The following is a 25,744-nucleotide window of genomic DNA, read 5'->3' as shown; positions in this document are numbered from 1 at the left end:
AAGTTCCTAGTGGTCAAAAGAAAGAAGGGATCCCCAGCGCTCTTAAATCCATTTGTCCATTTTCCTGCTTATGGTAAAACCTGGAGTTAACCTGTTGGGTTGGTCATTGGTGTGAACTAGCAAAATCAATGCTATACCTTAAAGTGGAAAAAGGATGTACTACTGTGAATTTCCTCATGTTTTTTAAAAAGACATCTTGAATATGTCTGCAGTCTCAGGTCTTCCTCCATTTATTGGAGACAAAGTTCTCTGTTGAGAAAAGACTTGAATTCCAGGTCTGCGTTTTCTCAAGTATCAGTAGACAATTGCACCTAGCCAGGTAAACCTGTATTCAATAAACAAAAATACTGATATGTTTATTATCAGTATTGAATGTTTCTCTGTCACTGTACTGGCCTCTGTCCCATTGACACCATTTATTCTGCCCATGGAATTACATCTGAGAGACTGCATCTTTGCTGTCTTTGAGAGCAGTTCCCAGGCAGGGTACTGGGTAGGGCACAAGTGAGTTCGTGCTTACTTAAGGTGGGCAGAGCACGTGTTGGACCATACAGAAAACCACTGGCCAGCAGTGTCCAACAGGTTCACAGATACCTGAGGAAGCTGTGTGAATGTGGTGTGTGTGGCAGATGGCTGGGAGAATGGGGAAGAAGAATTAGAAGGAGGCAGCTCCATACTGTCACCATCCAGTCTCTGAGAACTAAAATCAACTGGTGCATCCAGGATGCTCACATATGTGAAGGCTGGAGAGGTGTAGGAGAAAGTAGCAGTCCCAGGAGCCCATGTGCAGTTCTCCGTTGGCTGGGAGGGGTGATCTCAGCTTGCTACCTGCCCAGCTGTGATCTGACAACAGTTTGCTGCAGGCCATTTCACACTGCTTGAGAAATGTATGCTTTTATGATAACGGATGGCAGCAGATAGAAGAAATTACTATGGTCAGTAAAGCCTGAACTGTGTCAGTGCAAACAATGGGTTATTAAAGACAACAGAAAAAGCAAGTTTGTTCCTTGACAAATGGAAGAGTTAGGACAAAATAGATACCTTCTAGAATGGCTAGCAAATCCACTGACTGGTTTATGCTGGTTTTGTGCTGTACTCTGTTGCTTTGCTTGGTCTGTTTGTGGCGATTGCAGTGTTGGTAGATCAAGGCATGAAAAGTTTGTTTGACATAAAGAAAGTAATTGGAAATCTTCCTGATAGACTGGAATTTCCTTTTAGTCAGCTGACTCTGTTCAAATCCAGGTGGTTCAAGGAAAACTGCTGCTGAAATGCATGTGTGTAAAGGAAAAAATAAAACCAGTAGTGATGGAGATCTATTGTATCCTGGTGCATCTGTAATCATCTCTAAAATAAAACTAGCAAGTGGCATCCACTAGAAAGAAGAGAACGAGTCAATAGCTATGAAACAGATTAGCACTTATTGCTACACTCCAGGATCTTGCAGAATCACAAGAGAGCGAGCAGTTTTAATAATATTAAACAATAGAACTACTGTGCCATATTTAAGTCTCCCAGAGTGCCGTGCAGCTCAACTGTTAAAGTGCAAGCAGCAAGAATTTCCCTCTGGGCCAGAAGAATGTAGTATTTGTACTACAGCGTCTGCTCAAGTGGGGGGACGGAAAGTCAGCTACAGCCTGCCTGCAAAATTAATACACCTGAGGCAGCAGTAGGCAAAGTTCCTTTTCGGTTGGTAAAGCCAAGGCTGGATTTATTTGTTTGGAGTAATGCAAACCCCAACATACTTAATGCTCTGCTTTCAAATGTGTCTTGGCTGATGACCTGCAAGACTTAAAGACCAATATCTTCTCTGTCTTCTTGGCTAGCTTTTACATCTGGGTAGAGGTTATTTCTGCCAACAGATGAGAGAAGGGATAACACACTGAAACTTTTATATTGACTCCGGCATATGAGGAGTTAGTTGGTCTCCAGAGCTCAGTTATAAGCTCTCTTAACCAGTGGAGTAGCCAGACTTGTGTCAGTTAAGGGGAAAAGGAGAGAGGAAATAGGTCTCTTGGCCTTCTGGGGATCGCTGGACACACTGTTTTTATGTGGCTACCTCTAAAGCCTTTTGTGAGATAGTGTGGCTGGTTCTGATTGCAAAGGGGAAAACAGAGCGGGCTCAGAGTTGTTGGAGTACAAGGAAATAGTTGCTGAAGCTCAGAGAGGTGTAATATCCATACATACGTGCTGTTCAGCTGTCTGCAAGGTAACGTCTCACAAAGGCAATCACAACCCTTATTTGCAAGTAACCCCAGAATTCCAAGGATGCCTGACTTCAGAGGACATTTGCTCTGAAGTGCAGAGTATCCTAGCTGACCCGTGAATTTTGTCAAAAACAAACAAAACATGGAATTAGGTGCTAGTGCCTTAAAGATGACCTCTTTTTTTCATCTGAAGCAATTCAGTTTCTACATGTTGCACATTCTATTCCTGTTACCCTTAAGCTGGAGTCTCCAAAAAGATAAACACTTAAAACCTGCATTTGACTTTGGACAGCTGAAAATGTTCATGCTGCTTTTTTTTTTTTGCATTGATAAAGGCATCCATTTCTGCAACCTATGTATAGAAAACCATTATTACAGGGTTTAAAAAATTCTTCTAAAGTACAAGCCATATCATTTAAGCTGCTGTTTTTCTCGTAGCACAGGATATAACTACAAATGCTTTACAGCGTGCCCTCACCACACAGAAATATTTGGCTATAGTTTAGTGAGCAGCCCAGGGATCTGATGTGGGGAGAGCTCACAGCCTCCAGGCAAAGATCTGTGCGTATGTGGCCTGAATGGAGAAGTTCTTGAAAAACTTTCAGTTAGAAAGTGGGAGCCTTGATGAAGACTCCAGTGAGCCATCTCAAATCTTAAGATGGTGAAGGCCTACGGCATTTTAAATTCAGTGCTGGCTGGTCATAAAAGCATTTATTAAAACGATGACCATGGGGCACAAACCAGTGTTAAGGGTATTCACGTCTCCAGGGTTGTTGTGGAGCACGTGATTCATATTTTTTTCTCTTCTAAACAGACAAATAGATGAAGTTTCAAGCCCTGTGTACTTATGCATACCATACAGGTCTGTAAGGGATCTCTGAATCAAGTAGATGCTGCAGGAAATACAACTTGCTGGACTTGAATGGCTTTTGATGTGAGAACCAGTTTCCATTCAACTTTGTTCACTTTGGACAGAAAAAGTCAGTGTGGATTAATGAGTAGATGGCTTTCTTTTTCTACTTATCAGTGATTTATTCCGTCCCTTTTTGGTGTATGGTTCATTGACAGTGAGGACTTTTGTGGAAGTGCATAGTGTGAGATTTGCATTTGCTGGAGTTGTATCTGCTTACCTTAGAAACCTGCGATAACACTGCAGTTATCGAGCCGTAACGTAAATTGTGTTTGAATTATTGGAAACTATAGTTTTGAGCTTCAGAAATCAGTAGGTGTTTTCCAGATATCAGCTATTATCAAATGGTCCCAATATAACCAGTGCCTGCCAACCAACCTGCCGTTGATTGACCAGGAATCAGGGGGACCTGACACCGTGCCGAGGGATGCCAGGGCTTGGCACAAGGTGCACTGGGACCGGCTCTCTCCCCTGGTGCCTCTGTTCCTCTGAATGTAAAATAGAAACAGCAACCATTTTCTCCCTCTGCAAGTTTTGAGATCTGTGCAATAGTGCTGTAGGCACGCTAAGTGATAATGACATTTATTTTATCACTTAAATACCCTATCAAGAGCTTAAAAAATCCCACGAATTTTTAGCATATTCTGCATAAAAATTCTGACCTTTAACAATGGAGGGACTGCTGACTGCCTTTTGTCCTGCCATCGCACAATGTTAGCACAGCGGGCTGCTTGTCTGGGCCAGAGGCCACCCAAACCTTACTGCATTACAAATATAATAAAAGTCACTTCAGGACAGCATCGTTAATTATTCCCAACAAAACTGAACAATTCACTTTTTGCTAGTGTTGTGCTTGCAGCTTAATAACTGAAGTTTCCTATAACGAATAAGAGGAGAATTTATAATCGGTACAAAATGGGAGCTCTCAGTTGTGTCTAAAGTGTGCTAAAAGGCAGTGAGCCTGATTTCACAACAGTATTACTCCAGTTTTGTTCTAATTTAGCTTTACTTATTGTGGTGGAATAACACTGAAGAAATGCAGTGGGGAATTAGGCCAAACAGGCATATATAATAAGGGTTGGCACGTGTGGTGAACACGTAGCCAAAAATCGTCAGGGTCCTCCCGGGGCCCCATCAGTCACACTGTCTGTTTTAATGGCAGCATCGCAGATAATTCTTCTAGGAATCAATTTAAAACAGAAAACAGATAAAAAGAAAAAGATACAGGAACAGAACCTCAGGTGGTCTTCAGACTTTGAAGTATAGATTTGAATCTGTATTGTTTTGTGGACAGAGATGCATCAGTGGGAACCTGATTTAGATTAATGTAAATGTTAGATTTTATCAAAGCAAATTGCACTGAGTCAGAATGCTCCATTATGTAAATTACAGAGTCTGTGACACTTGTCTACATCTTTTATGAAATAGAAGTAGGAAAAAATATCGAGGGCTGGAGTTAACAGGTTTCATCTAGGTTGAACAGCAGTTTGGGTGAATTTTAGTTGCTTTTCAGAACTCTTGTCTATTTATTTCAGTGAAGAATAAACTGACTACATACAGCTTAGGGTCTTTGAGAGCCAGGCTTATCTTTGTCCTTGAATCTGTTGAGTAAAGGCAGAAACCTTGCATGCTTTGTTCCCTCTTGTTCTTTATTCCAGCTGTTGTGGCCTCCAGACAGCAAAAGGAATAGCTGCATGAGGCCAGACTCTCTCTTCATTTACACTGAAGTAAATTCAGCATATTCTCTTGGTATTTGGTGGAATCGTTCTGAGTTTTCACTGTTGCTAACCAGGGCAGAATTCCGCCTGTGGACTATAAAATTCATTTTATGCTCTCAACATTTGTGTATGTGTTAGGAAGATCTGCTCAGCCAGCATTGTATGTAACTTGCACCGATGTTAAGTTTGTAACAAAACAGTGCTGTCAGGGTCTGCAAGGAAGATGTGAACGATGATGTTAAGTGTTTAGCAGAAAGCGCATGAAAATAGGAAGCTAAGTCTTACATTCTCTACTTGGGTAGATTTCCACTGAGAAAGGAATAGGTAAATGACCATGGATTGGATTAGTATTCATGTATTTCAGAAAGTGATAAAGATTGTTATAAACAAAGAAAAATGTGAATAGTGAAAACCTAGAGTTAGTCCTGAACATGGAGACTTTTTTGCCCGGATGTGTTAGCCACACTGAGTCACAAAGCCCCTCTCTGTTCAGATAGCAGCACCACACTGGCGTGGGCTGGGTCCTGGACTTTGCCTTGCCAGTTTATACCAAATGGGTTATTTCCTAGCTTTCATCATCCAAGAGGATGTGGCTAAGGTTTCTGAGAAAGGATATTATCATGTAGAAATCAAATTTCTGCCATTAATAGATCCTGACTCAGTTAAAGTTTAAGGTATGATAGAAATCTATGAGTTCGTTTGAGCTTTCATTTTCTGGGGTGATAAATCTATGCTTAAAATAGCAGATTAAGAAAAAGGATATTTTTTCCTTTGTAAAATGCATCCCTTTGTTTTTCTTAGAATTATCAGAATTCAGTTGATGTTAACAGTCCTAATGCTCCTAGCATATCTTGATGATCAAGACTGTCAAATCTTACTGTAATGAGTCAAGTCATGCTGATTTATATCATGTACCTAATGTATGTAGAAAACTTAAGTATACGTTTTAAAACTACATAAGACACATTTTTGAGATATGTTAAAATATTGATCTGAGTAAAATGATGAATTTTGCTGGCTGTAGTCCATTAGGACCAGCGATAAAGTGTTATGGCTAATCATTGTAGTTATCTGTGTTGTATATTATAATGAGTCAGAGCCTTGAAGTTGAAATCTTTATTTGAAGAGACAGTTACTTAGTGTTAAACTACTACCAGAAATTATCTTCTCATTGTCTGCTCTCTAAACCTGGATGTTAGCTGTAAAGGAGCAGTTTCTGTCTGCAATCCATTCAGCAAAAGTTTATGTCACTTCTTAGTTGAAGTCAGTTGCAGGAAAAACAAGCTGTTGCATCTCCTCCCACAAACTGTAATGTGGAAAAGGTGAGAAGAGCAGCAGGAGCAGAAATGCTTCCAGCTGCCCTTTAGGAAGGGATACTAGCAGGAGGCCAGGGCTGTGCGTGGCGTTTACGTGCCCATCCAAAGAGTCATTCCTGTCATCCGCACAGCCCCGTCTGTGGCAGAAAGGAAGTGACGGTGCAGTTGTGGATTGTGGAGGAGGATTTCGGGCGAGCACTCCTGCTCCCCAGGATGCCTGCAGCTCCCCGGCCAGCTCTTCTTATGTGTGGGTAGTGCTGCAGCAGCCCGCGGTGCCGGCTCGGACGAGGGTTACCCTGGGCTTCGCAGCGCTCTGCTTTAATACATCCCGCAAAAGCTTCATGAAAGGAGTGACTTAAGAAAGTCAGCCTTCAGAAGGAATGTGGTTTTGCCCCTCCATCGCTGGAGTATTGCATGGGAGTTAATAGCCAAAGGGTTTTTTGGGGGCTGACTCTGCCCTTTTAGGAGGTTTGTACTCCTCTCCAATTGGTAATGGTAAAAGAGGCATTTTGGAGAAAGCCAAGATACGAGACCTCTAGCAAATAGGAGACCTGAGGGCTGCTTTGATGTGTCCCACACGCTAGCCAGGCAATTTATCTCCATAGAGAGCATGTGGATCAAGCTGGATTTATTTCCACCATTAATTCCTTTCTACCTTTATTCATTGAGCAAATTCATTTAAAGTTTTTCTAGCTGTAGGAAGTAAAAAAAAAAAAAAAACAACAACCCAGCAACTGTGAACAGACCATTCCTGTAGATTCTGTTCTGATAAAATGTGAAGAATGACTCATAGTGAGAAGTACTTTACCAGGTTATATCAGGTCAGGATTGAGTTTGTTGTACTTTAATCAGATCAGTCACAGTTGTTTGGGTCTGTCTTTTTAAAGCTCATTTCAGTTGTTTTTATTTACCAAACATTCACTTTTCTTTGGACATTGGAAACATGAAGTATTCCTATCAGCAATTTCAATGTTTGCAACTTAGCTGCTGCAACATGCAGATAATTTCTCGGGAGCGTTAAGCTGCACGCAGCGGTCGGTAGAAGACCTCCCCATCGACAGCTATCATATGTGTGGCTAATGCCATTGCCTTGGATGGATCTCACTGTGCCAGGGCCAGGCCTGGTTTGACAGGACAGAAGACAGAGTATTCAAATACGAAAAGCGAATTTTGGGGAAAATAAGTACTGCCAGCAGTAGTTCAGTGGATCAGAGAATGTAAAATGGCTGCAATTGCGGTGTGCAAGCATTTAAAGTAGCCTGGAGTTGATTATCTGCTGTGTCTCTAAGCAGAGAGCGTAAACACTTGCTGCTGCAGTAACTGAGCTGCTGCCTGCAATTAAAGCTAACTAGTAGTTGCTGACCTGCAGCCTGCTATTACGGGCATCCCTCGCTCCCCAGGCATAGACTGAGCTGCAGCTGTTGTGGAAGTTGCCCTCACACAGATGAGCCAAAAAGGTTTGCATTTTCAAAAGCTTGAGTAGTTACCATTGCAAACTATTCTAGCATTTTTAGATGTCTTTGAGACCCTGAGCCCTGGTGCCAGCCTGTGCTCTTGGGATGGTTTAAGTGTGGGGCTGCGGTGAGAGCAGGCCATGCTGTCAGAAATCTGCAGCAGGACCCCTTCCTACCATTTGTTTGACTTGTTCCCTGGCTCCAAGTTATAAGCTGGCCTCTAAGACTGTTTGGCCAAGAAGGGATTTTCAAAAGCCTTGCATTTATAGTCAGGGTGCTCAAAGTGTTCTGGGTTCAGGTCTTGCCACAGTCACATAGGCTGTACTTATGAAGTTTGCATCAGTGGCTCTTTGGCAAGGGACCTAGCTGTATCACGATCAATTCCAGGAACGTACAACTAGTTCTACCTCTCTCTTCTCATACGCATTCTTACAGGTTTGTGCCTGCCTGGAAGGCTGTCACATGCGTAAGTCATGTCTGTCAATCTGAAAATGTACTTGGGTTTTCATTTTTCAAGTAGGAAAGAAACTCCAAGGAAGAAGTAGCAAAAGATGTGAGCAAGTAAACGTGTGTTTGTGCAGTTACTATACACTTGAGCTTTGGCTGGGTTTGGTTTTGTTATAAGCTTGCAGCATTAGAAATATTTTTGAAGCTCATTTAGTTCACCGATAGTTGAGAGTTTCTGCTAATCTTTGCTGAAGCCTTGATTTTTGACACAGCACTTAATCAGCATGTTACTTCTCGGTGCTACCAGCAGCACACAAAAAGTTGAAATAATTAATCAAGTTATTTGAACAGGTTTCAACAGGATTAAGAATTAACTGGAGTTCACCAAAATTTTCCAGCTGAGGTGCCGGCCAGGGTTTTTCTTCTACTCGGGACAGCAAGTTAACGTGTAACCAGAAAGTTTATCTCATTTTGGCAATGCTCATAACTTAAGCTTAAATGGTGCGTAGACAGGTGTTTCAGTGTAGAAATGGCCACAGGTTTGTGGCAGAAAAGTGTTTTCGGGCTCAATCCTTTAAATGCTTGGATGACTATTCATTCACAAATTTTAAGCAATTCTGGGCTTACATCATTTGTTAAAATTCTCCTTGGGCTGGGACTGATAGTCTAAGGGTAGGCTGGCCTGATAGATGGGGTTTTTACATGTTTTACATACCCTCGAACACCAGTGGAGTTCAGCTCTGAGTCTGAGCCTCACAGCTTAGGCCCATCTCTTGATGAAACTGGAAACACTCCTTGCTTTATGCTGGCAGCCGAAGTGGACAAAATAAATGTTTCAAAATGAAATTTGATGTGTGGTTATGGTCAGAGAAGTGACTGTGAAAAGGCATCTCTTGCTCAATACATGCACTCCCTTTGTATTCTTCAGGCATTTCTACTGAGCTTGGTTCAGGACGAGTAGTTAGTCCTGTCAGTGCTGCAAAACCAGTAACACTGGTGCAAAGAGCTGAAATCCCTCCTGCTGTGTGCATTATCAGCAAAAGTATTTGCTATTTTCTAGTGCAGATTTTGAATAATTGGATGATGGGCCACAAGGGAGAATAACGCAGCTTGATTTTTTCCAACCGAAGAGAGATTTTTGGTCTTGAAATTAGAAAAAATTGACTGAAGAGTATTTAAACTAAGCCGATCTGACCAGAATGACTGAGAGTGAATCTGAACCCCCTTCATGGCATTTTAACATGAGCTTTTAGAGGCCCTCTTAAATAACACAGGCAAGCACTGGTTCCTGGCTTGTTTATGCGGGCACTGTGTCTGCCATTTTTCCTTGACTCATGTTTCTTGCTTGTTTAATGTTGCAGTAATGATTTCCAAGTTGATAAATAAATGAAATCACACATGAGAAACTCTGAGGGCTGAGCAATGGAGCAGTAAGGTAACAGAAAGGATGGAGCATATAATTCTAAAAGATTTTTCTGTAGGATGTGTTGATGATTCTTTAAAATTGCTTATTGGAAAAATTCTAGGCTGCAAAACAATAAATCTGATATTCAAGTGTGGTTTTACTTTGAAAAACAACAATGTAAAAATGCCACCTTTGTGCTCAACAGATCTTTTCTTTGTACATATGAATCCAGATACGTCTTCCGTTTACTGCATTGCCAAAAATAGTTTTCTTCCGCCTTTTTAGTCCAGTTACCTTTGAAGAGTCTGTGTAACTCCAAGGACCATTGGTTGGACTCTGTTTCCCGTTTTAAGTCAGGAGCATTGTTATTCCTGCTTTTTAGTTTTAATTTCTGAGAGAAGAGGTGAAAAACATTTAAGCACATGAAGTGCAGATACTTGCCTTGCGGGAATTCCCAAAGAACCTAACCTGTGTAATTCCATCAGAGTCTCCCTCTGTGTTTGTGTGTTTAACTACTTTAGAAAGTCCATCCCATACCAATTGAAGAGTCATTCATATTGAAGCTTGATTAATGATTAATTGCATCAAAGAGAACTAGTTGTGATAAACAGCACTTCTGGTCATTGACCTCCATTGCTTGAAGTGACACATGAGAAGGAAGGATCCCAGCTCAGGTGGTGCATCCTAACCTAAACTGTCTGCCTGTGTTACTTCAACAGAATCTAATGTGGGAATCGCTGGCATACAGAAAGCATGACATATGACAGCTTTTTCGCAGAGTTTTCCAAAGCAAATCTGCACACTGAATACATACATCATCAAGTACAAATATCTGACTTCTGAAACCTGCCCTGGAGGGGCTGGACGGGAAGGCGGGAATGCAGCAAAACGCCCTTGGAGAAATGAAATTACTGTGGTTTTGTAGCACTCTTGGGCACCTGTTACATGTGAAATTCTAAGAGGAGAGTTAGGTATTTTTGCCTTTCTCCTGGAGATTTAGTGCTTTTTTACACTTGAAAAAAAGCAATTTTTAAACATTTCCGTGTCTTGCGGAACAGCTGGAGTGACACAGAGGATACGGAAAAATAAAAATCAGTCACCAACATTTATCTATGTTTAAAATTACAATTAAAAAAATCACTTGAAGAATAGCTTGTTGATTTCTAACTGTGTTAATGCAGCTTAGCATATAAATTTACAAAAGTAGAATAAGACCCTCATGAAGAAGCAGCTTCATATGATAGCAATATATTTGTGAGTCAGTGGTAAACAAGAAATGTCTTCTCTAACAGAGCTAATTTTTCTTCTTCCCTAGGTGTATATGTATTCATAAGATTACCTTCTTATTTCTTCTAGGCACCAGTAACAGATGTGCAGTTTGGCCCTATGAGACTTCATCAAGATCAACTTCAGGTAATACAACAGTTCAAACTGCAGTCTTAATTTCTAAAACATCACAGAAGTTAGCTTAAAATTTATGACTGGAATTTTTTAAGTATAGAGATCTTCACAGAGCATTTTTGTCAAGTGATAACGTGTACCTGTAAGATTTTTATCACGGCATTCTATGTGATATCCTAAAAATCCTTCCTAACTCTTTTCTCCAAACATCTCTCAGCTCATAAAAGTCGGGCTGTAGTTCTTTCTGCTATCAGTTAGCTTGTAATCAATTTATTGTGTGCCTTGTTTTGTATTTTACCAATAGTCAATTCTTAATCCAAATCTCATCAAAATGATACTAAGCGAAATGTCCTGTCAATGTCTGTTACACTAGCATTGTTGCTAGTATCAACCAAACTTCCACAAAATGGCAAGTATCACCACAAATATATGAAGTGAGCTTGGAAAAGTATGGTTTTTTGTTACTTGTTGTTGACTGGTATTAGTTCATCCTCCTTTATCTCTTTAGTCGTATGTCAGTTTTCCCCTTATTTTGTCTGGGATGAGTGTGAGGTTTGCAGACATGTGATGCCTTTGGACTTCCTCTAAAAATTCTCCTGTAAACCAAGGCATACTGAACCATTAATAATCCAAGATGTTCCTCAGTCAGAAATTAGAAAACTCCAGAGTGAAAGTCATCCAGACCCTATAATTTGAGAATGTCTGTCTTCAAGAGCTGCAGTTCAACATCTTCCTCAGCTATTGTCAGAACAGACAGTGTTATCCTTGAACATCAGATCTTAGGCCAGCTTCATCCAGCTGTTCCCCAAATGTAAATCAGAAACATTCCCCAAACACTTCTGCCTCCTTTATTGTTATTAATAATTGTATTGCTTTTCTCCAGTCATGGGCCACTCTAAAATTCTACGAATTTATCCTGGTAATATAGCTAGCAGATAGGAGGGAAGGAGAAGTTAGACAAGAGATCAGATCTGCTGACTTTCTGTGCTATTGCTGAAAACCATTCTTCCACTCTTAAGAGTGTTATAAATGAACTTCACTAAATACGTCCCAAACTATGACATGTTTTTGCAGACCGTATTGGAGGTTGCTATAAAAGGAATCTGGACTAAATGGGTACAAAGTCCTTAATTCTTACAAAAATATGCACTACATGGAAATATTAAGATTTACTGGTAGACATTCCACCAACCTGATCCAAAGTGTAACCAGCACTAGCATTCCTAAAATCACCCAGAAGATAAACGGCAGTGGGATGTGGTGTGAGTTGCACATGCTCCACATTGTTGTCCGACCAAAGCATATATCTAAATGTGGTTTGATTAAATTACTGAAAGATTGGTGTCTTGGGACAACAGACCAAATGCTGGTTTAGTTATCCATCTTTCCTAAAAAGCTGCATATACTGAGTCATCCAAAAAATCAACACTGACAGAGATCTATAGTCTGCCATTCTGAGTATTCTTTCAGACAAAAGTTTTCTTCTACAAAATATTATCCTGATGCAAAGCACAATCACATCAGTGAGAGTCTTCCTCAGCAGGCTTTATCTTCTGTACCGTGTTCAATCCTAGGATTTGCAGCACATTTTAGAAGGAATTGGGCTTTATCATACTTCAAGTATGTAAGGATTGTATTGATTTTAAAAAGACTCAGAGAGATTAATGTTATTGACAATTAAACAGCAAGTTAGGACAGAGCAAATACTGGCTTATAGATCTGACTTCCAGTTTTGGATTTCAACCACAGTAATCTCCTTCTGTGATATAAATCCACTGGCAAGCTTTGCGTAGGAGTCACGTGGGGACGTACTCCATATGCAGAGGTACTGCTTATAATTTCAGTCTTGCATGAGTTCATCTTGACCAACCTGTCTGTAGTTTCCAGAAACCCTGCAGACAGGTCTGTATCCAGTGCTTTGGGGAACTAGAACGAGATGAAAAGGAAAGCACGTTTTTCATCATGCCATTGAAGGACCATTAAATATTAATTCACATGTGGTGAACCATGTCATTCTTTTTTTCTAGAATATGATTCCGACAAGAAAAATAAAACCCAAGAAAACAGTTGTATGTGAGACAATTTCAGTAAAGAAAAATAAACTGGCTGTTATTTCATGTACGCTATCTGAAACATAGGCATCTAGTCTCAACTGATTGATCTCTCTTTTGTAGCTAATGACAAGAGCTTCCCAAACTTGTTCATTCCATGTGGATATAAATGGCTCTGGCAGACTATTTTATCCACTTGAAACACCTCTGTATACAGACAATTATAACAAGCAATAGTCTGTAGAAAGCAATTATGTTAAAAATAATGGATTAAACCTTGAAAGTGGCTTTAAAAATCATGTTAACAACAGGCAAAAATCACAGAATCTGCTGTATATGTAAGACTTGTTTGTCATGATTCACTGTCTGTCTTTAACCCAGGTACTTTTAGTGTTTGCCAAAGAAGATAACCAGAGTAACGGGTTCTGTTGGGCATGTGAGAAAGCTGGATTTCGATGTAATATTGCCAGGACACCTGAGTCTGCACTAGAATGCTTTCTTGATAAACACCATGACATTATCATTATTGACCATAGACATTCCAGATACTTCGATGCAGAAGCATTGTGCAGGTAAGCACCATTTCAGTGTAATTAATGGTTAAGTATGCAGTTAACATGTCATCAACTTTTTTTTTGCTTTTATTTGACCCTTTTATAAAAATCTATCAAATATTGATATCTTTTTGGACAGATGTCCACTGATAGCATCAAATAATGTTACCTCAGTGCTTTACATCTGATAGCAGCAGCAGCAGCATTTTTTGTTGTGTGCTAGGATATCTGAATCTCGATCTGGCTTGAAGCCACAGTGTACAAATTTCTTGCCATAGTGAACTGTTTTGTGGTTGGTTTTTTTTTTTTTCAAATATCTGGTTCCTTGTTTGGACATTAAGTAAACTGCAAAGATTGCATGTGCTACCAAGCAATTTGATGAATACATTCACTTCATTAGTGTTCTGAATTTTTTGAAATGTCACTTGCTGTTGAGTAACTCCAGATGCAAGTAGGCAATGTTTTGTGTGCATGTTTCCATACCTACAACATTTTAAAATGTCTTATGAAGAGCAAAGTTGCAAACAGATTCCAAAAATACTTTCACAAACTGCTATGAAGTATGAAAAAAGGGGGAAAGGATTTGCCTTTCTGAGTCTTTCGACAGGCAGTGATGCCTTGCTTCAGTGACTTTCCAGTGAAATACCCCTTGGGAATGTGTCTAGACTAAGTTACCAGTCTGTGGGGTGGGGGTGATGGGGTCAGATTAAGTACCCTGGGTGAGCGTGGTGGGTTCAGGGCACCGGAACAAAGGCTCTTCTCCTTGCTAAACTAAAGTAACTAGATAAGATCTTTGTCAGGCAAAGACTAGATACCAGCGCTGTTCCCCTTGTTACATTTTTACCATTCTGTCCCAGAATGAAGTAAAAGGCTCCTTAAATGAGTGAGGCCAAGTCTTCCAAACAAGTCCATTAGGTGCCGTTTCAGAAGGGAGATTAATCTCCATTCTCTGTGTCTTTTTTTTGTGAGTCTCAGACGCTGCTGAATTTATTCTCCTTTCTTAGTGGTTCAGCAGGCTTGAGATTTGATTTTCGGTTTACTCTTAAACCATTTAAGAGACATTTTAAGAAAAGTGCCATGTGAAGTTTCTGTAAAGTCATATTTTCTGAAATGTAAACTTAAAAAAATGTTAACTGATTTGATTTTTATTTAAAGGTCTATCAGAACAACAAAACCCTCAGAAAATACAGTCATTATTGGTGTAGTACGAAGGTAAATACTCGTATCTTTACTTTCACGTCGTCAACAAAATGTAAATCTTATAATTGTAAAAGTAAACACTACATTAAAAAACTTCAATTAGAACTTCTAACTGTGCTAGTGATAATGTGTTATACTATACAGTTTTCACCATCTTTGATCACAAGGTTGGAACAGGATTTTTGATTTCTAGTTTTTACTAAAGAGGTCTCACTTTGGGTTTTGGTTTGGTTTTTTCCCCTCTGTTGATCACTGCAGGCTTTAGGATTATGTTTCAAACCACCTCTGCAACATCATGTACAGAACTGTGGAACTGGTCATAGATCTGCATTTTTGTATTAATAAAAATGACAGTTTGAACCTTGCTTGATCTGTTTTTCAATCTAATTAATCGCAGCACAAACAAGAGAGCTGTTGAGTTACTAAAAAAGATACAGAACAATTTGATAGTACAAAGTAGCAACTGAAAATGGAAGTTTTAAAAGTAAAATAGACTACACTATGACATCTCAGTAAGACAATGGATATGTTTTTTTTCCTCCTCCCTCTGAAAACATAACTTATATGTCATAAAATAATGTAAAAGTAACAAAAAGGCAATATATTTAATCTAAAATGAAATAACTGGAAGATAATTTCCTCAAAGTACAGTTCTGGGAATATCCATTTCTCAGAAAATATTTATTCTGAAAACTAATTCTGAAGTGTGGAAACTTCCCATTAAAAATCCTATTTTCCACCACCATCTCTAGCAAACAAAAGACCCTAAGTAAACATTTCAAGGGATTCGATTGTGAATATGATCTTCAATGTTTTTATGTCAGGAAGTCTTCTGACTATGGTAACCATTGCTTTTACAGTCAGAATTGTCTCTCATCAGACTAACACAAAAGAAAAGAGAAAAAATGAAGTGAGAGAGCAAACAGTAACTGAAGAGGTGCTTCATGTACATCAGAGAGAAAGACACCTGTGGTTCTGTGGGCCAGCAGTTCCTTTCAAAAGTGAGGAGAGCTTGGAAGCTGGGCTTGCTGACTCACAATTAGGAAGTTGCTCAAAAGGGCTTTTTCCCTGCAATTCATTTTTGTCTTTTCAAAATGTTCGCGTAGTGTGTTGGGACAAGATAATAGCCCCCTGTGGTGACAATATCTCAGAAGCTTGAGTTCTCAGACTTTTCAGATGTGTCTGTTATCCCTGTCTGCTGAAAACTTCAGAAGTGAGTTTGCCTTCCACTGGGACTGAGTTGACAGTGTTGAGTTCCCATTTGCCAAACACAAAAGTTCTCGAGTTGCCACTTGGGATTTCACAGACAGAGAACTTTCCCACATTTCCTTTCTTGCTGCAAGAAGGATATTTGTGAAAAAGCCTGACATTTAGCCAATAACATATGGAGGGTCTTCTCCTTCATTTTCCTGCAGTTCAGTTCCTTGGTTTTGGGGTGTGGGGGTTTTTTTGGGGGGTGGTTCCCCCCCCCCCCCCCCGCCCTTCTCTCCCTTCTTAATCTTGGGCAAACCTTGTACTTTACTAGGCATCATTCTTTTCATGCATGTGAAACAAGTCCATGGAAAATAAAAAGAAGAGTTGCCATGAGATCCAAAATTTCACACATAAATAAAAGCTATTGTGCCATCTGCTAAATTTGACCAGCTTCCATCTGCTCATTTACAGAAACTTAACATAATGGCCTTTCTTCCAAATTCCAGCCATACATGCACATATGTTGGAATGTCTTTTAACAGTTAGTATAGCCAAGTTTTTCAAAATTATTTAGATATCTCATTTTAGGAGTATGTAATCCCAAAGTGACCTACTAGGAGGCACTGGATAGGCAACACTAGAAAATCCGTCCTCATTTAGGCATCTTGAGTTGCCCACTTAAGATTTGGTACACTCAGATAACAAGTAATTTATTAAAACTTCAGCCGTGTGGACTTTCAAGTGCATCTTTGGCTAAGGACGGCATAAACAACAAAGAATCCAGTATCAAAAAAGAAGGAATAGTCCAACATTCTAGTTAGTTAGTTAATTTGTTTTCCTGAAGCATTAGTTTTTTGTGATGTAAGCAGCTCATTACATGGAAAAAGGAAAATAACATTTTAGCTTATCCATTCCAAAGATGAAAGCTTGTAAGAACCCCAAAAAGTAGTTTTTTTTCATAGATCCTGTATAATCTAGCTGTATTAGCCTTTAGTGTGACATCTGGGTCACAGGTATGTGAATAGCTTGTGAAATGGAGTCTCAGTTGATGACAGAAATAATCTCTGACTTTATCATCCTCCTTTAAAAGGCATGCTGACCGTGAAGAGTCATCAATATTGCCCCTGATCTCTGCTGGCTTCACAAGGGTAGGTATATTTTATACTCCACTAGATTGGTCTGACATTTCAAAATTGTCATGCAAGAAGCTATCCAGAAATTTGGCTGTCAGTGACCTTTTGTGTTGGTAATCCAGCCTGTAAATCTTGTTCATGCTGCTCAGTCTTACCTATATCACAATTCTGAACTGCCATACACCAGCAGAACTAGAATAATGCTGACTAAGTGGGTGGACATTCTCAGGAATACAAGAAGCGGTGCTGAGACTTTTCTACTTCATACATTTGTTTCAGAGTAGTACATGATGCTCTGCTTGAAAAGTTGACATTGACAAAATTGACTAGTGACTGTAGCAGAGCCAGAGAGCACCTTGCAATGAACAACAGAATGTGCTGTGGGAAATCTCTTCTTTCAAATGCCAGTTCACATCTGTAAACAGGCTTCAGACACTGTCAAGTGCTGTTATCCATTGTTTGGAGGCACCTGAAAAGTATGACATTGAATCTGTTCCTTGGCAACTATTCCAATTAAGCAGGAAAGGTGCTTATTAGTGTGTCAGTTAAGTGGATTCCTCATTACATTAAGCTGACAATGGAACAAAAACGTGCATGATTGACGGTGTGATTCAGAGTATTTGGCTGCATGCTCACTAGATGTTTTGCTATCCCATCACAATCCATTTGCACCTATTTGCTTATTTGTAGTAAGATCCTAATACAGGAAATTCTAGAGCCTGAAAATAACCATACTTATATGTATAGAATCATTCCAGTGGGCACGTGAGTATTCTAACACAGATTCTGAATTATTTATGGATCAGAGCCTTGGAGATGGGACTAATGGCAAAGCATAGAAAATTTTGTTTAGCAGCCTTGTCGTGGTGGCTCACCTCTGATAATCAGTCCGCCCTCCCAAACTATCCATGTCTGTGGCAGTTTAGCATGAACAAAGATTTAACATTCAGGGTCATACATGATAAATATGAGAGGTTTTAAAAAAACATGAAAGATGCTGAGGTTATTGCTATACCAGCCCCAAAATGAATAATTGTATCCAATGGCAGTGAGGTTTGTCACGAAGTTTTGCTTTCTTATATGTATACAATTTGGAATATTAGTTATTGCAAACTCATAATAATCTCAAATTCCTATGACTTGAGACGCAACATAATTTTTTCCACTGTTATTTTCAATAAGTACCATGAAAGCATATAACTTCATTAAAAGAAAATTATTTTACATGTTGATCATGCTGACAGTCGCAGAGAATAAACAGATTGATTGATCTGTCACCTTTTTAAAATGCAGTAACCTGAAGAATTTTCCTAGTCTCAAAAAATAATTGTCTCATGTTGCTTGTGTTAGCAAGCAACCTCTTTAGTTCTTTATCAAGCAAAAGAAAACCGAGCTTCATACCCTTGAGTACGGAAATGTGTATTAATTAAATATTTCTAACCTTCTATTTGCAGAGATATGTAGAAAATTCGAATATAATGGCCTGTTACAATGAGTTAATTCAACTGGAATTTGGAGAGGTGCGGGCACAATTCAAACTAAGGTAATTTTACCAAAAACATTATTAACAAAAAAATACCAATTCAGCCACATCCTTAAAAGAGTATTTATTTTGCTATACTGTAGTTAATTATAGAATGTTAGTTACAGGAAGAAAATACGTTAGTCATCAAAGTACTACTTTATTCAGTATGGAGTTGTAATACCTCATTGTCATATATAATAAGAATTACAGGGATTAAATTTAATCAGATGCTTTTTTTGTTTTTCTGTCTTCAGGGCGTGTAATTCATTATTTACAGCATTGGAAAAAAGTCAAGAAGCCATTGAGATCACAAGTGAAGACCATGTAATACAGGTTTGTTCCAGTGATAAGTACAGAAGAGCGCTCTGTGGACTTGACTGTATTTTATTTCATCCATTGATTACATTTATTCGTCCTTGTATAGTACAAGAATCTAACCTAGCTTAATGATTCTAAAAAGATTGGAGTGAATTTAGCTGTGCAGGAGGATTTTTTCCATTTAAAATATCTTGCAGAGATCGTTGTTTCTGAATGAATAAGTATTTACTCTGTTTTTATTTTTCGTAATGATTCTTATCTCTCATGAATGAATGCAGCCACTTGCTTGTCTGCATTCTTTTGCAAAATATTGTGTGTTAATTTGATGCTCCTGAAAAGCAAATCTAATTGATGTTCTATTTAAATAAAGATAGTACACTTTTTTTTTGCATAAATCTGATACTATTTGATGCATTGGGATTCTTCACCCAACAATTTCTGAATGTAATCTTCACTTAAAAATTCCTTTAAAAAAAGGGAAAAGAAATTGTGCTTAGGTTTGCAGTCCTGAAAAACGTCATCTTTGTAAAGGAGTTAGTTCCATCCCTAGCTATGAAGGCTGTGAGGAGTGATTTTATTATCAGTAAAGAGCTTGAGTCTAAGCCTCTGGGAGTTATAACATGCATATAAATTGTACCCTCTTGACCCAAATCTTGACAATGGCAATTTCATTGAAGGATGTGCCTTCTTCATCCCTTTTGCAAAAAGAACAAAACACATTCTGAAGTTGTTTTAAATGTGGGTTTTTTTTCAGTTCAAATTTTGTCCCTCTGCATACAGCCCCAGAGTGCGAGAGAACCGACATGTGCAAGAGTCCTGAAGCTCCAGCAGGCAGGGCTTTCCAACATAGCAGGGGATCTTCTAGGGAGGAACCTTTAGGGGGGAACCTTTAGGGGCAGAGGGCAGCCAGTGGCACCCTTTTCCTTCCTCTCATATTGAAACATTGTAAGTTGTGAGGCATTCAGATGCTGTTATTATGGGACCTATGTCCATAACTCAGCTAGCAAAAGGGTCATGAAGGTGCAGGCTATGGGTACCAGTCTTCAGTTTTGTTGGGCAAGGGCCACAGAATTGCAGCAAAATACAACACTCAGTTCAGAGAGAAAGTTGCTTTATTAGATTCCACTTCTTCCAGCCTGCTTGGCTGGGCTTTGCCTGGACAGGGGAATAGTGATGGTTGGCCCTTACACACAAGATGATGAATTTATCAATAGATAGGGTTAATATTCCTATGGTATCTCGCCATCTATTTTGTGATTTTTAGGAACACTGAGGTAGGTTTGAGGTTTATAGGTGTGAGAACTGACAGAGACCATTTTTCAGGAATTTATGTTGTCTGTCTAAAGTCTGTGGATAGGTAATATTCAGCTGTTTCCATAATTTCCCCCTCTCTGCTCACATGCACACACTCTGCACAACTCTTCTAGCACAGACATTCCTGTTTTGCTTCACAAAGTAAAAATGTAGGCATCTCTTTCAGGAGCAGTACATACAGAGATTTATTTCAGGCTGGGAAAGAGATCCCTTGCTTATCAAGTAGAAAAAAATGGATTCTGTTGTGCTTTAAGTGTTCTGTTGAATGTTTTTTGTTTGTTTGTTTTTATTTCGCAGTACGTCAATCCTGCTTTTGAAACAGTGATGGGCTATCAAATAGGTGAACTAATAGGAAAGGAATTAACAGAAGTGCCTATAAATGAAAAAAAAGCTGATTTCCTAGATACTATTAATTCCTGCATAAAGATAGGAAAGGTGAGTAATGGCATTGTGTCACTTATAATTTTCTACTTGTAAAAGTTACTATTGTCCAGGGATGAGACATGATGTAGCTTGCAGCTTCACAGACACATAGCATTTGCAGCTTTCTTACTCAAATAAGAAGAAAAAGTTAAAAATGCTCATTTTTAAGGGCTTCTTTCTCTTTTCTTGCTTGAAAGAGGTACATGCTTTTTGAAAATAAGTGGCGTGCTGTGTTTCTCTATCATATACACTGTATGTAGCAAAAAGTGTGGGAATACCAAAGAGAAATGGGATGGATGCACATGTTATCCAGTGTGATGTAAATGAGAAAAGAACCATGTTGAAATATTTCAGCATAAAATGTGGAAGCTAATTTGCAAGTTCAGAATGTAAAAATATCCAAAGAGACATTTGCAATATCACTTGAGAATGATAGGCAGTGTCAGCTGCCAGCTGCCAGTATCTTTTATTCTCTAATGACATTGGAGCTGTCTAATGGACTTCCATTAGAAATGTTTGTTGCACCAAGAAAGTGCATGAGGAAGTGCAGCTGGCTTCGAGGGGAGGTCATTACAGAGAGATGTTACTGTTTGCCTGATAGCTCCATGATGTTCCTTTGGGGCTATTGTGGCTGTAGTGTGAGGATCCATCTAGGAGCTTTCATTTGCATCTTGACAATGAGGTATAAATGCTTCTGATGTCATTGAACACGTCATAGTACCTTATAGGAAGAAGATCATGGAGGTAACACAAAGAGATTTGGGAATTGGTGTATTTGTAGATGCGTCATGGCCCATGCTCAGGCCTGAGTCAGGATAGCTAGTTGGGTCATACTGACTGTCAGCAGGGAAGCACCGTGTTATTGACAAGAAGCAGAGAGATGCTAAAATGAATCATGGCACTCTGTGTATCTGGGCAGTGATGCGAAAGCACTGATGCAAAGCTGTGCTGAGTCGTACTGTGTAAATCGGGGTACTAACCCAAGCATCCATCAACAAAAGCTGCACTCTAGCTGCGTGCAGGTCGCACGTGCATTTCAACAAGAACATGTCACTCATTTCTATGTGCATTGGCCTTTTGGAAGAGATCCCAGCAGTAGACAATAGCTTGGATCATGGTGCTTCACACCTCTATTACCTGATGAAAATTATTTCAGTAAATGTGTGTAATACAAAACTGATGTTATGAGGGAGTATTTATTAAGTTATAATTCAAATGCATTAGACATGTCAAGCTTAAATTGACAACATCAATTCTCAAGATATGAAATGACCAAATTTATAGTATTTTAGTACGCTGATAAAAATGTCTTTAATAACAGAAGTATGTTTTAATCTGTGGATGATAGAAATCTAACCCTAATGCATCTCTTTCTTTGCACTTACTTTACTCCTGGCTCTAGGACTTCCAACTGTGAGGGCTAATGAAATACTACTTACTTAAACCCGTCTGTCTGGAACAACTTAAGCTGTTTTAGGTAGATGTGTTCTGTTTACATGTTTTTTCTGTTTCCCTTTGGAACATTTTATAGTATGCAATCTATGTAGCCTTTTATATTAATAGAAAAATGAATTGCAAATTAAATTCTTACAGGAAGTATTTGCGAGTAGAGGTAGACTGTGTGGAACAACCTTTGAAATACTGCAGCCCATTGAAGGTGCTTTAGTTTGAAGTAATTTATGTCAGGATGTTACAGCATTTTCAGAGGTGCCTAACTTGTGTCTGGATCATTCTGACATGGTCTGTGTGTTGTTTTCAGGTTGTGATTTCTTTATAGCCTAAATTTAAAAGACTGCTTCCCATTACAATAGGCTATATATTGTCTACTGTAGGTTACAGCATGCTGAAAAAGCCAGCTATCTGCTGCTGTGATACTCTCCTGTTAACAGGTTTGGCTTTTCTGTTTTGAACAAACATGGTAATATAACAAAAGTAATAGAAAGCAAGATTTTCTGGTCTTTAGAAAAATGTAAGCTGTATAAAATCTCCCTCTAGTCTTTAAATGGAATTTAGGAAGATGAACTCTTGCAGCATTTCTTCTCTTGTGCTGAGAAACATAGTGCTGTGAGCAAGTTCAATATGTCCAAACAAAAGTTCATAGGCATTATACACAAAAATAGCTAGTTGCATGGTACATAGGGATTCTTATGTTAGGATGCTGTTTCTCTTAGTAAAAAAAAATCTGTGGAAGTTCATTTTTTTCGTTACTACAGCTGGCTGTAATTTGCAAGAAGCCAGCGTTATTGAAAGACGTTTTCACCCAACCATACTTGAGGAGTTAAAAAACAAGTTGTAGTTTCTTCCTTCTTCTGTTTCATAATTCAAATTACATCCATTAAGATGACACGTGCAATTCTGACTAGAATTCCTGCTGCCTCTGATCTCTGCAGTTTGACACAAAGCTCGCTGTCTTAGTTTTGCTTTTTCTGAATTGAGATTGATAGCTATCTATAAATCAGACAAGACATGCAATTCCTCTCACTCCTTGGGAGTTATTTGCAAGACAGCTATCTTGACAGAGGGGTGGGAGAGCGATCAAGCACTATGATAAAGATCTATGGCAACTCCTTCCTAACTCAGCCTCACTTTCTGTGAGATTGTTTTCATGACATCTTGTGTTCGTTTTGGTTTGCTCTGTTTTCTACAAGTAGCTTGCTGAATTTTACTGTCTAGTGCAAGAAGCCCCAGTCTAAAAGGAAGGCTGAACTGGGGGATTACTTGCTCTGCATGTGTGAGTGCTCAGTGGATAGATGCATTCCATGGCTGCCGTAATGAGATTTGGAAGCTCAGCATTGATTCGCTCTATAAAGGGTGAAACCGTTTTTTTTACTGCGTATGGTTTTTACTCTGCATTCAATCCCAGCACGCCCAGCCACGCAGAAAGGACTGATCGCTGTACTTGTGTGGCTGTAATGTAGACATAACCATGAGCTTGACTGACAGCACATCCTGTGAAGTAGCTCTTCTCTGTTGGATTGCTGACAGAGGCTCTGTGAGAGCATATGGTGTTCTTAAAATATGTTTAAGTAACGTTCCTGGGAGAACTTTACCTACCAGCAGGAGTTTGGCTTGGACCTCCTATTTCTCAGAATTCTGCTGACCTTTTCCCTCGCATATTTCCTGCCACAGTTTCACAGGTTTTAGAAATTCACAAGTTGAAAAATCGATCTGTTGACTAAGAACACCACATTAGTGAATAACCTATCTTGAAACGGATGTACTTTCAATGGAAGAATTATCAATCTGTACCTTCTGCCTTCACTCCTTTGTGCATATTTCAGGTTTATTACCTGGGTTAGAGATCGATTACTCATCTCTGCCTCATCCTGGTTGTCAGGAAACAATTGATATGCATACTTTTAATTATAAAAGCATTGAATTTTGTGGTGTTTGCTTTATCTTCATTTGTATTCCTCATGCAGCTTACAGGAGAAGATACTATGCTTGCTTCCCAAATCGTTATGCACAGTTCCTTTCTCCGACAGATCCTTGGAAAAGCCTTTCATATTTTCTTCTACACAGCCTGTCACCGTGCAGCTCTCTGTGGGCTGGAGTCTTTGTTTGCTGGCTCCATCAAAATAAATGCAAAACTCTTCTCTCTGTACCTGTGCTTTGGCCTGCTTGACTGCGAGATCTGTCAGTCTAACGTAAATAAATATGTATCATTGTGCCTCATGAAGGTATTTTCACATATGTTTGTAAGATCTGATCTAAAGCCTGTTGAACTCAGCTGAAAGAGAGCGATTGGCATGGGTAGCTTGTATTAAGTGAATATGCAATATGGAATCAATTAATTATTAATCACTTGGTATTTATTAAACGCCCAGCTCAAAATACACATCTCTTAAAAAAGACCAACAACAACTACTCCAGGGATGGAAATGTGTAGGCAAGATTGTAAATCTTGTCAGCTGCCAGGTTACAAAAGACTGGCTCTGTTGGAAGGTTCCTGGCCTCTGTGCTGCTGCCAGAAATGAAAGGGGGAGAGCCAGGGTTCCCAAATTTTGCTTTCCCTGACTTTTCCTAAATAGCCCTGGGAGAGGGCAACTCTAGTCCAGATACCACACACAGGGGAGACCCGAGGTCTGTCAGCATTGTGGTGTATGTCTTTGCTGTGGTATCTGTAGCACAGTTTGGGAAGCAGCAGCAGCAGCGTGGTGAGGGGACTGGGGGGAACAGGTAAGGGCTGTGCCCCAGTGTCTGCCGGAGCCACGATTAGCCGTGTCTGCGTGCGTCAGCGTGAGAGCTCTCCTCCTTCCCAGCGGGGCTGTGGGCTCCACTGCAGGGAGGTGGTTTGGGGCTGAGTGTTAAACCGTTGGTGGTGCTTCTGGATTTAAATCCCCAAATAACAAAAGTGTTTGTTGTAACAGTATTTCATTTAAAAGCATGTCTTAAATAAGGGAGAAGAGACATTTCCTGAGTGTTGTTGAAGAGAAAATGAGGCTCTGCGCTAGAAAGAAATGTCTCATTTCTAGAGGAAAAAAAAAAGACTTCTCACTGCAAAATGAAAAATTTCTTTCTACCTTGTCTTTTTTTTGCCATTTATGAATTCTATCAAAAAGCAACGATACTGGCAGTGACAATCTGATACTTGAAAAATTGCCTACTTAAATGTGATCCTGAAACCAGAGTGCACTTTGAGGGGAGGTCAGCAGATGGGAGGCAGAATCCAGTAGCTATTCCATTAGGCTCTCTTTTGCTTTAAAAAGCCAGGATAAATCTCTGATGCTTTTCGAGACTGAACGGACAGTGTGGAAAGTAAATGTGCTAAGACAATAAAAAACATTTAGTCACAGAGATATTCAGTGTTGACCAATGGTAAGAATTCCCAACTCTGCAGGAGAGATGGTGCAGTCCAGAAGTGAAGGCAGACAGGTCGGGTTGGCATAATGTTTTTTCACCAACCTTCCTGTCCTGGAAGGAGTCAGTGCAGTCTGGGAAAAAGTCGGGCAGGTCAACGTGGCAGTCCCAGCTGTGTGGTGCCTGGTCCTGGGGCAGGGCAGGGGGCTGCCCTGCACTGTCAGAGCCTGCAGGCACTCCTGGAGCCTCTGGGAGACTCTCCTCCAGGCAGGGCTGGTCTAAGCTCTTGCTCTTGCAGAGGTCTTTGCCAGGTCTCCTCCAGTGAACCCCAACATCATTGAGGTAGGACTGGGAAGAGAAATACATGGTTCTGATTC

The 25,744-nt window shown here is 39.7% G+C and overlaps 1 protein-coding gene across 1 annotated transcript in view; it reads left to right on the top strand.

The window, feature by feature from the left end:
- The window catches only part of LOC104378686 (high affinity cAMP-specific and IBMX-insensitive 3',5'-cyclic phosphodiesterase 8A), a 126,383-nt gene that overhangs the window by 78,818 nt on the left and 21,821 nt on the right, over positions 1-25,744 (top strand). Inside the window, 7 exon segments of the mRNA XM_009985756.2 lie at positions 10,811-10,867; positions 13,288-13,478; positions 14,616-14,672; positions 16,945-17,002; positions 18,442-18,530; positions 18,767-18,845; positions 20,442-20,579. Coding sequence (XP_009984058.2) covers positions 10,811-10,867; positions 13,288-13,478; positions 14,616-14,672; positions 16,945-17,002; positions 18,442-18,530; positions 18,767-18,845; positions 20,442-20,579 — 669 coding nt within the window.

The sequence above is a fragment of the Tauraco erythrolophus genome, chromosome 14 (assembly GCF_009769465.1).
Source record: "Tauraco erythrolophus isolate bTauEry1 chromosome 14, bTauEry1.pri, whole genome shotgun sequence".
Classification (NCBI taxonomy): Eukaryota; Metazoa; Chordata; class Aves; order Musophagiformes; family Musophagidae; genus Tauraco; species Tauraco erythrolophus.
This window is presented reverse-complemented; position numbering and strand designations above follow the sequence as displayed.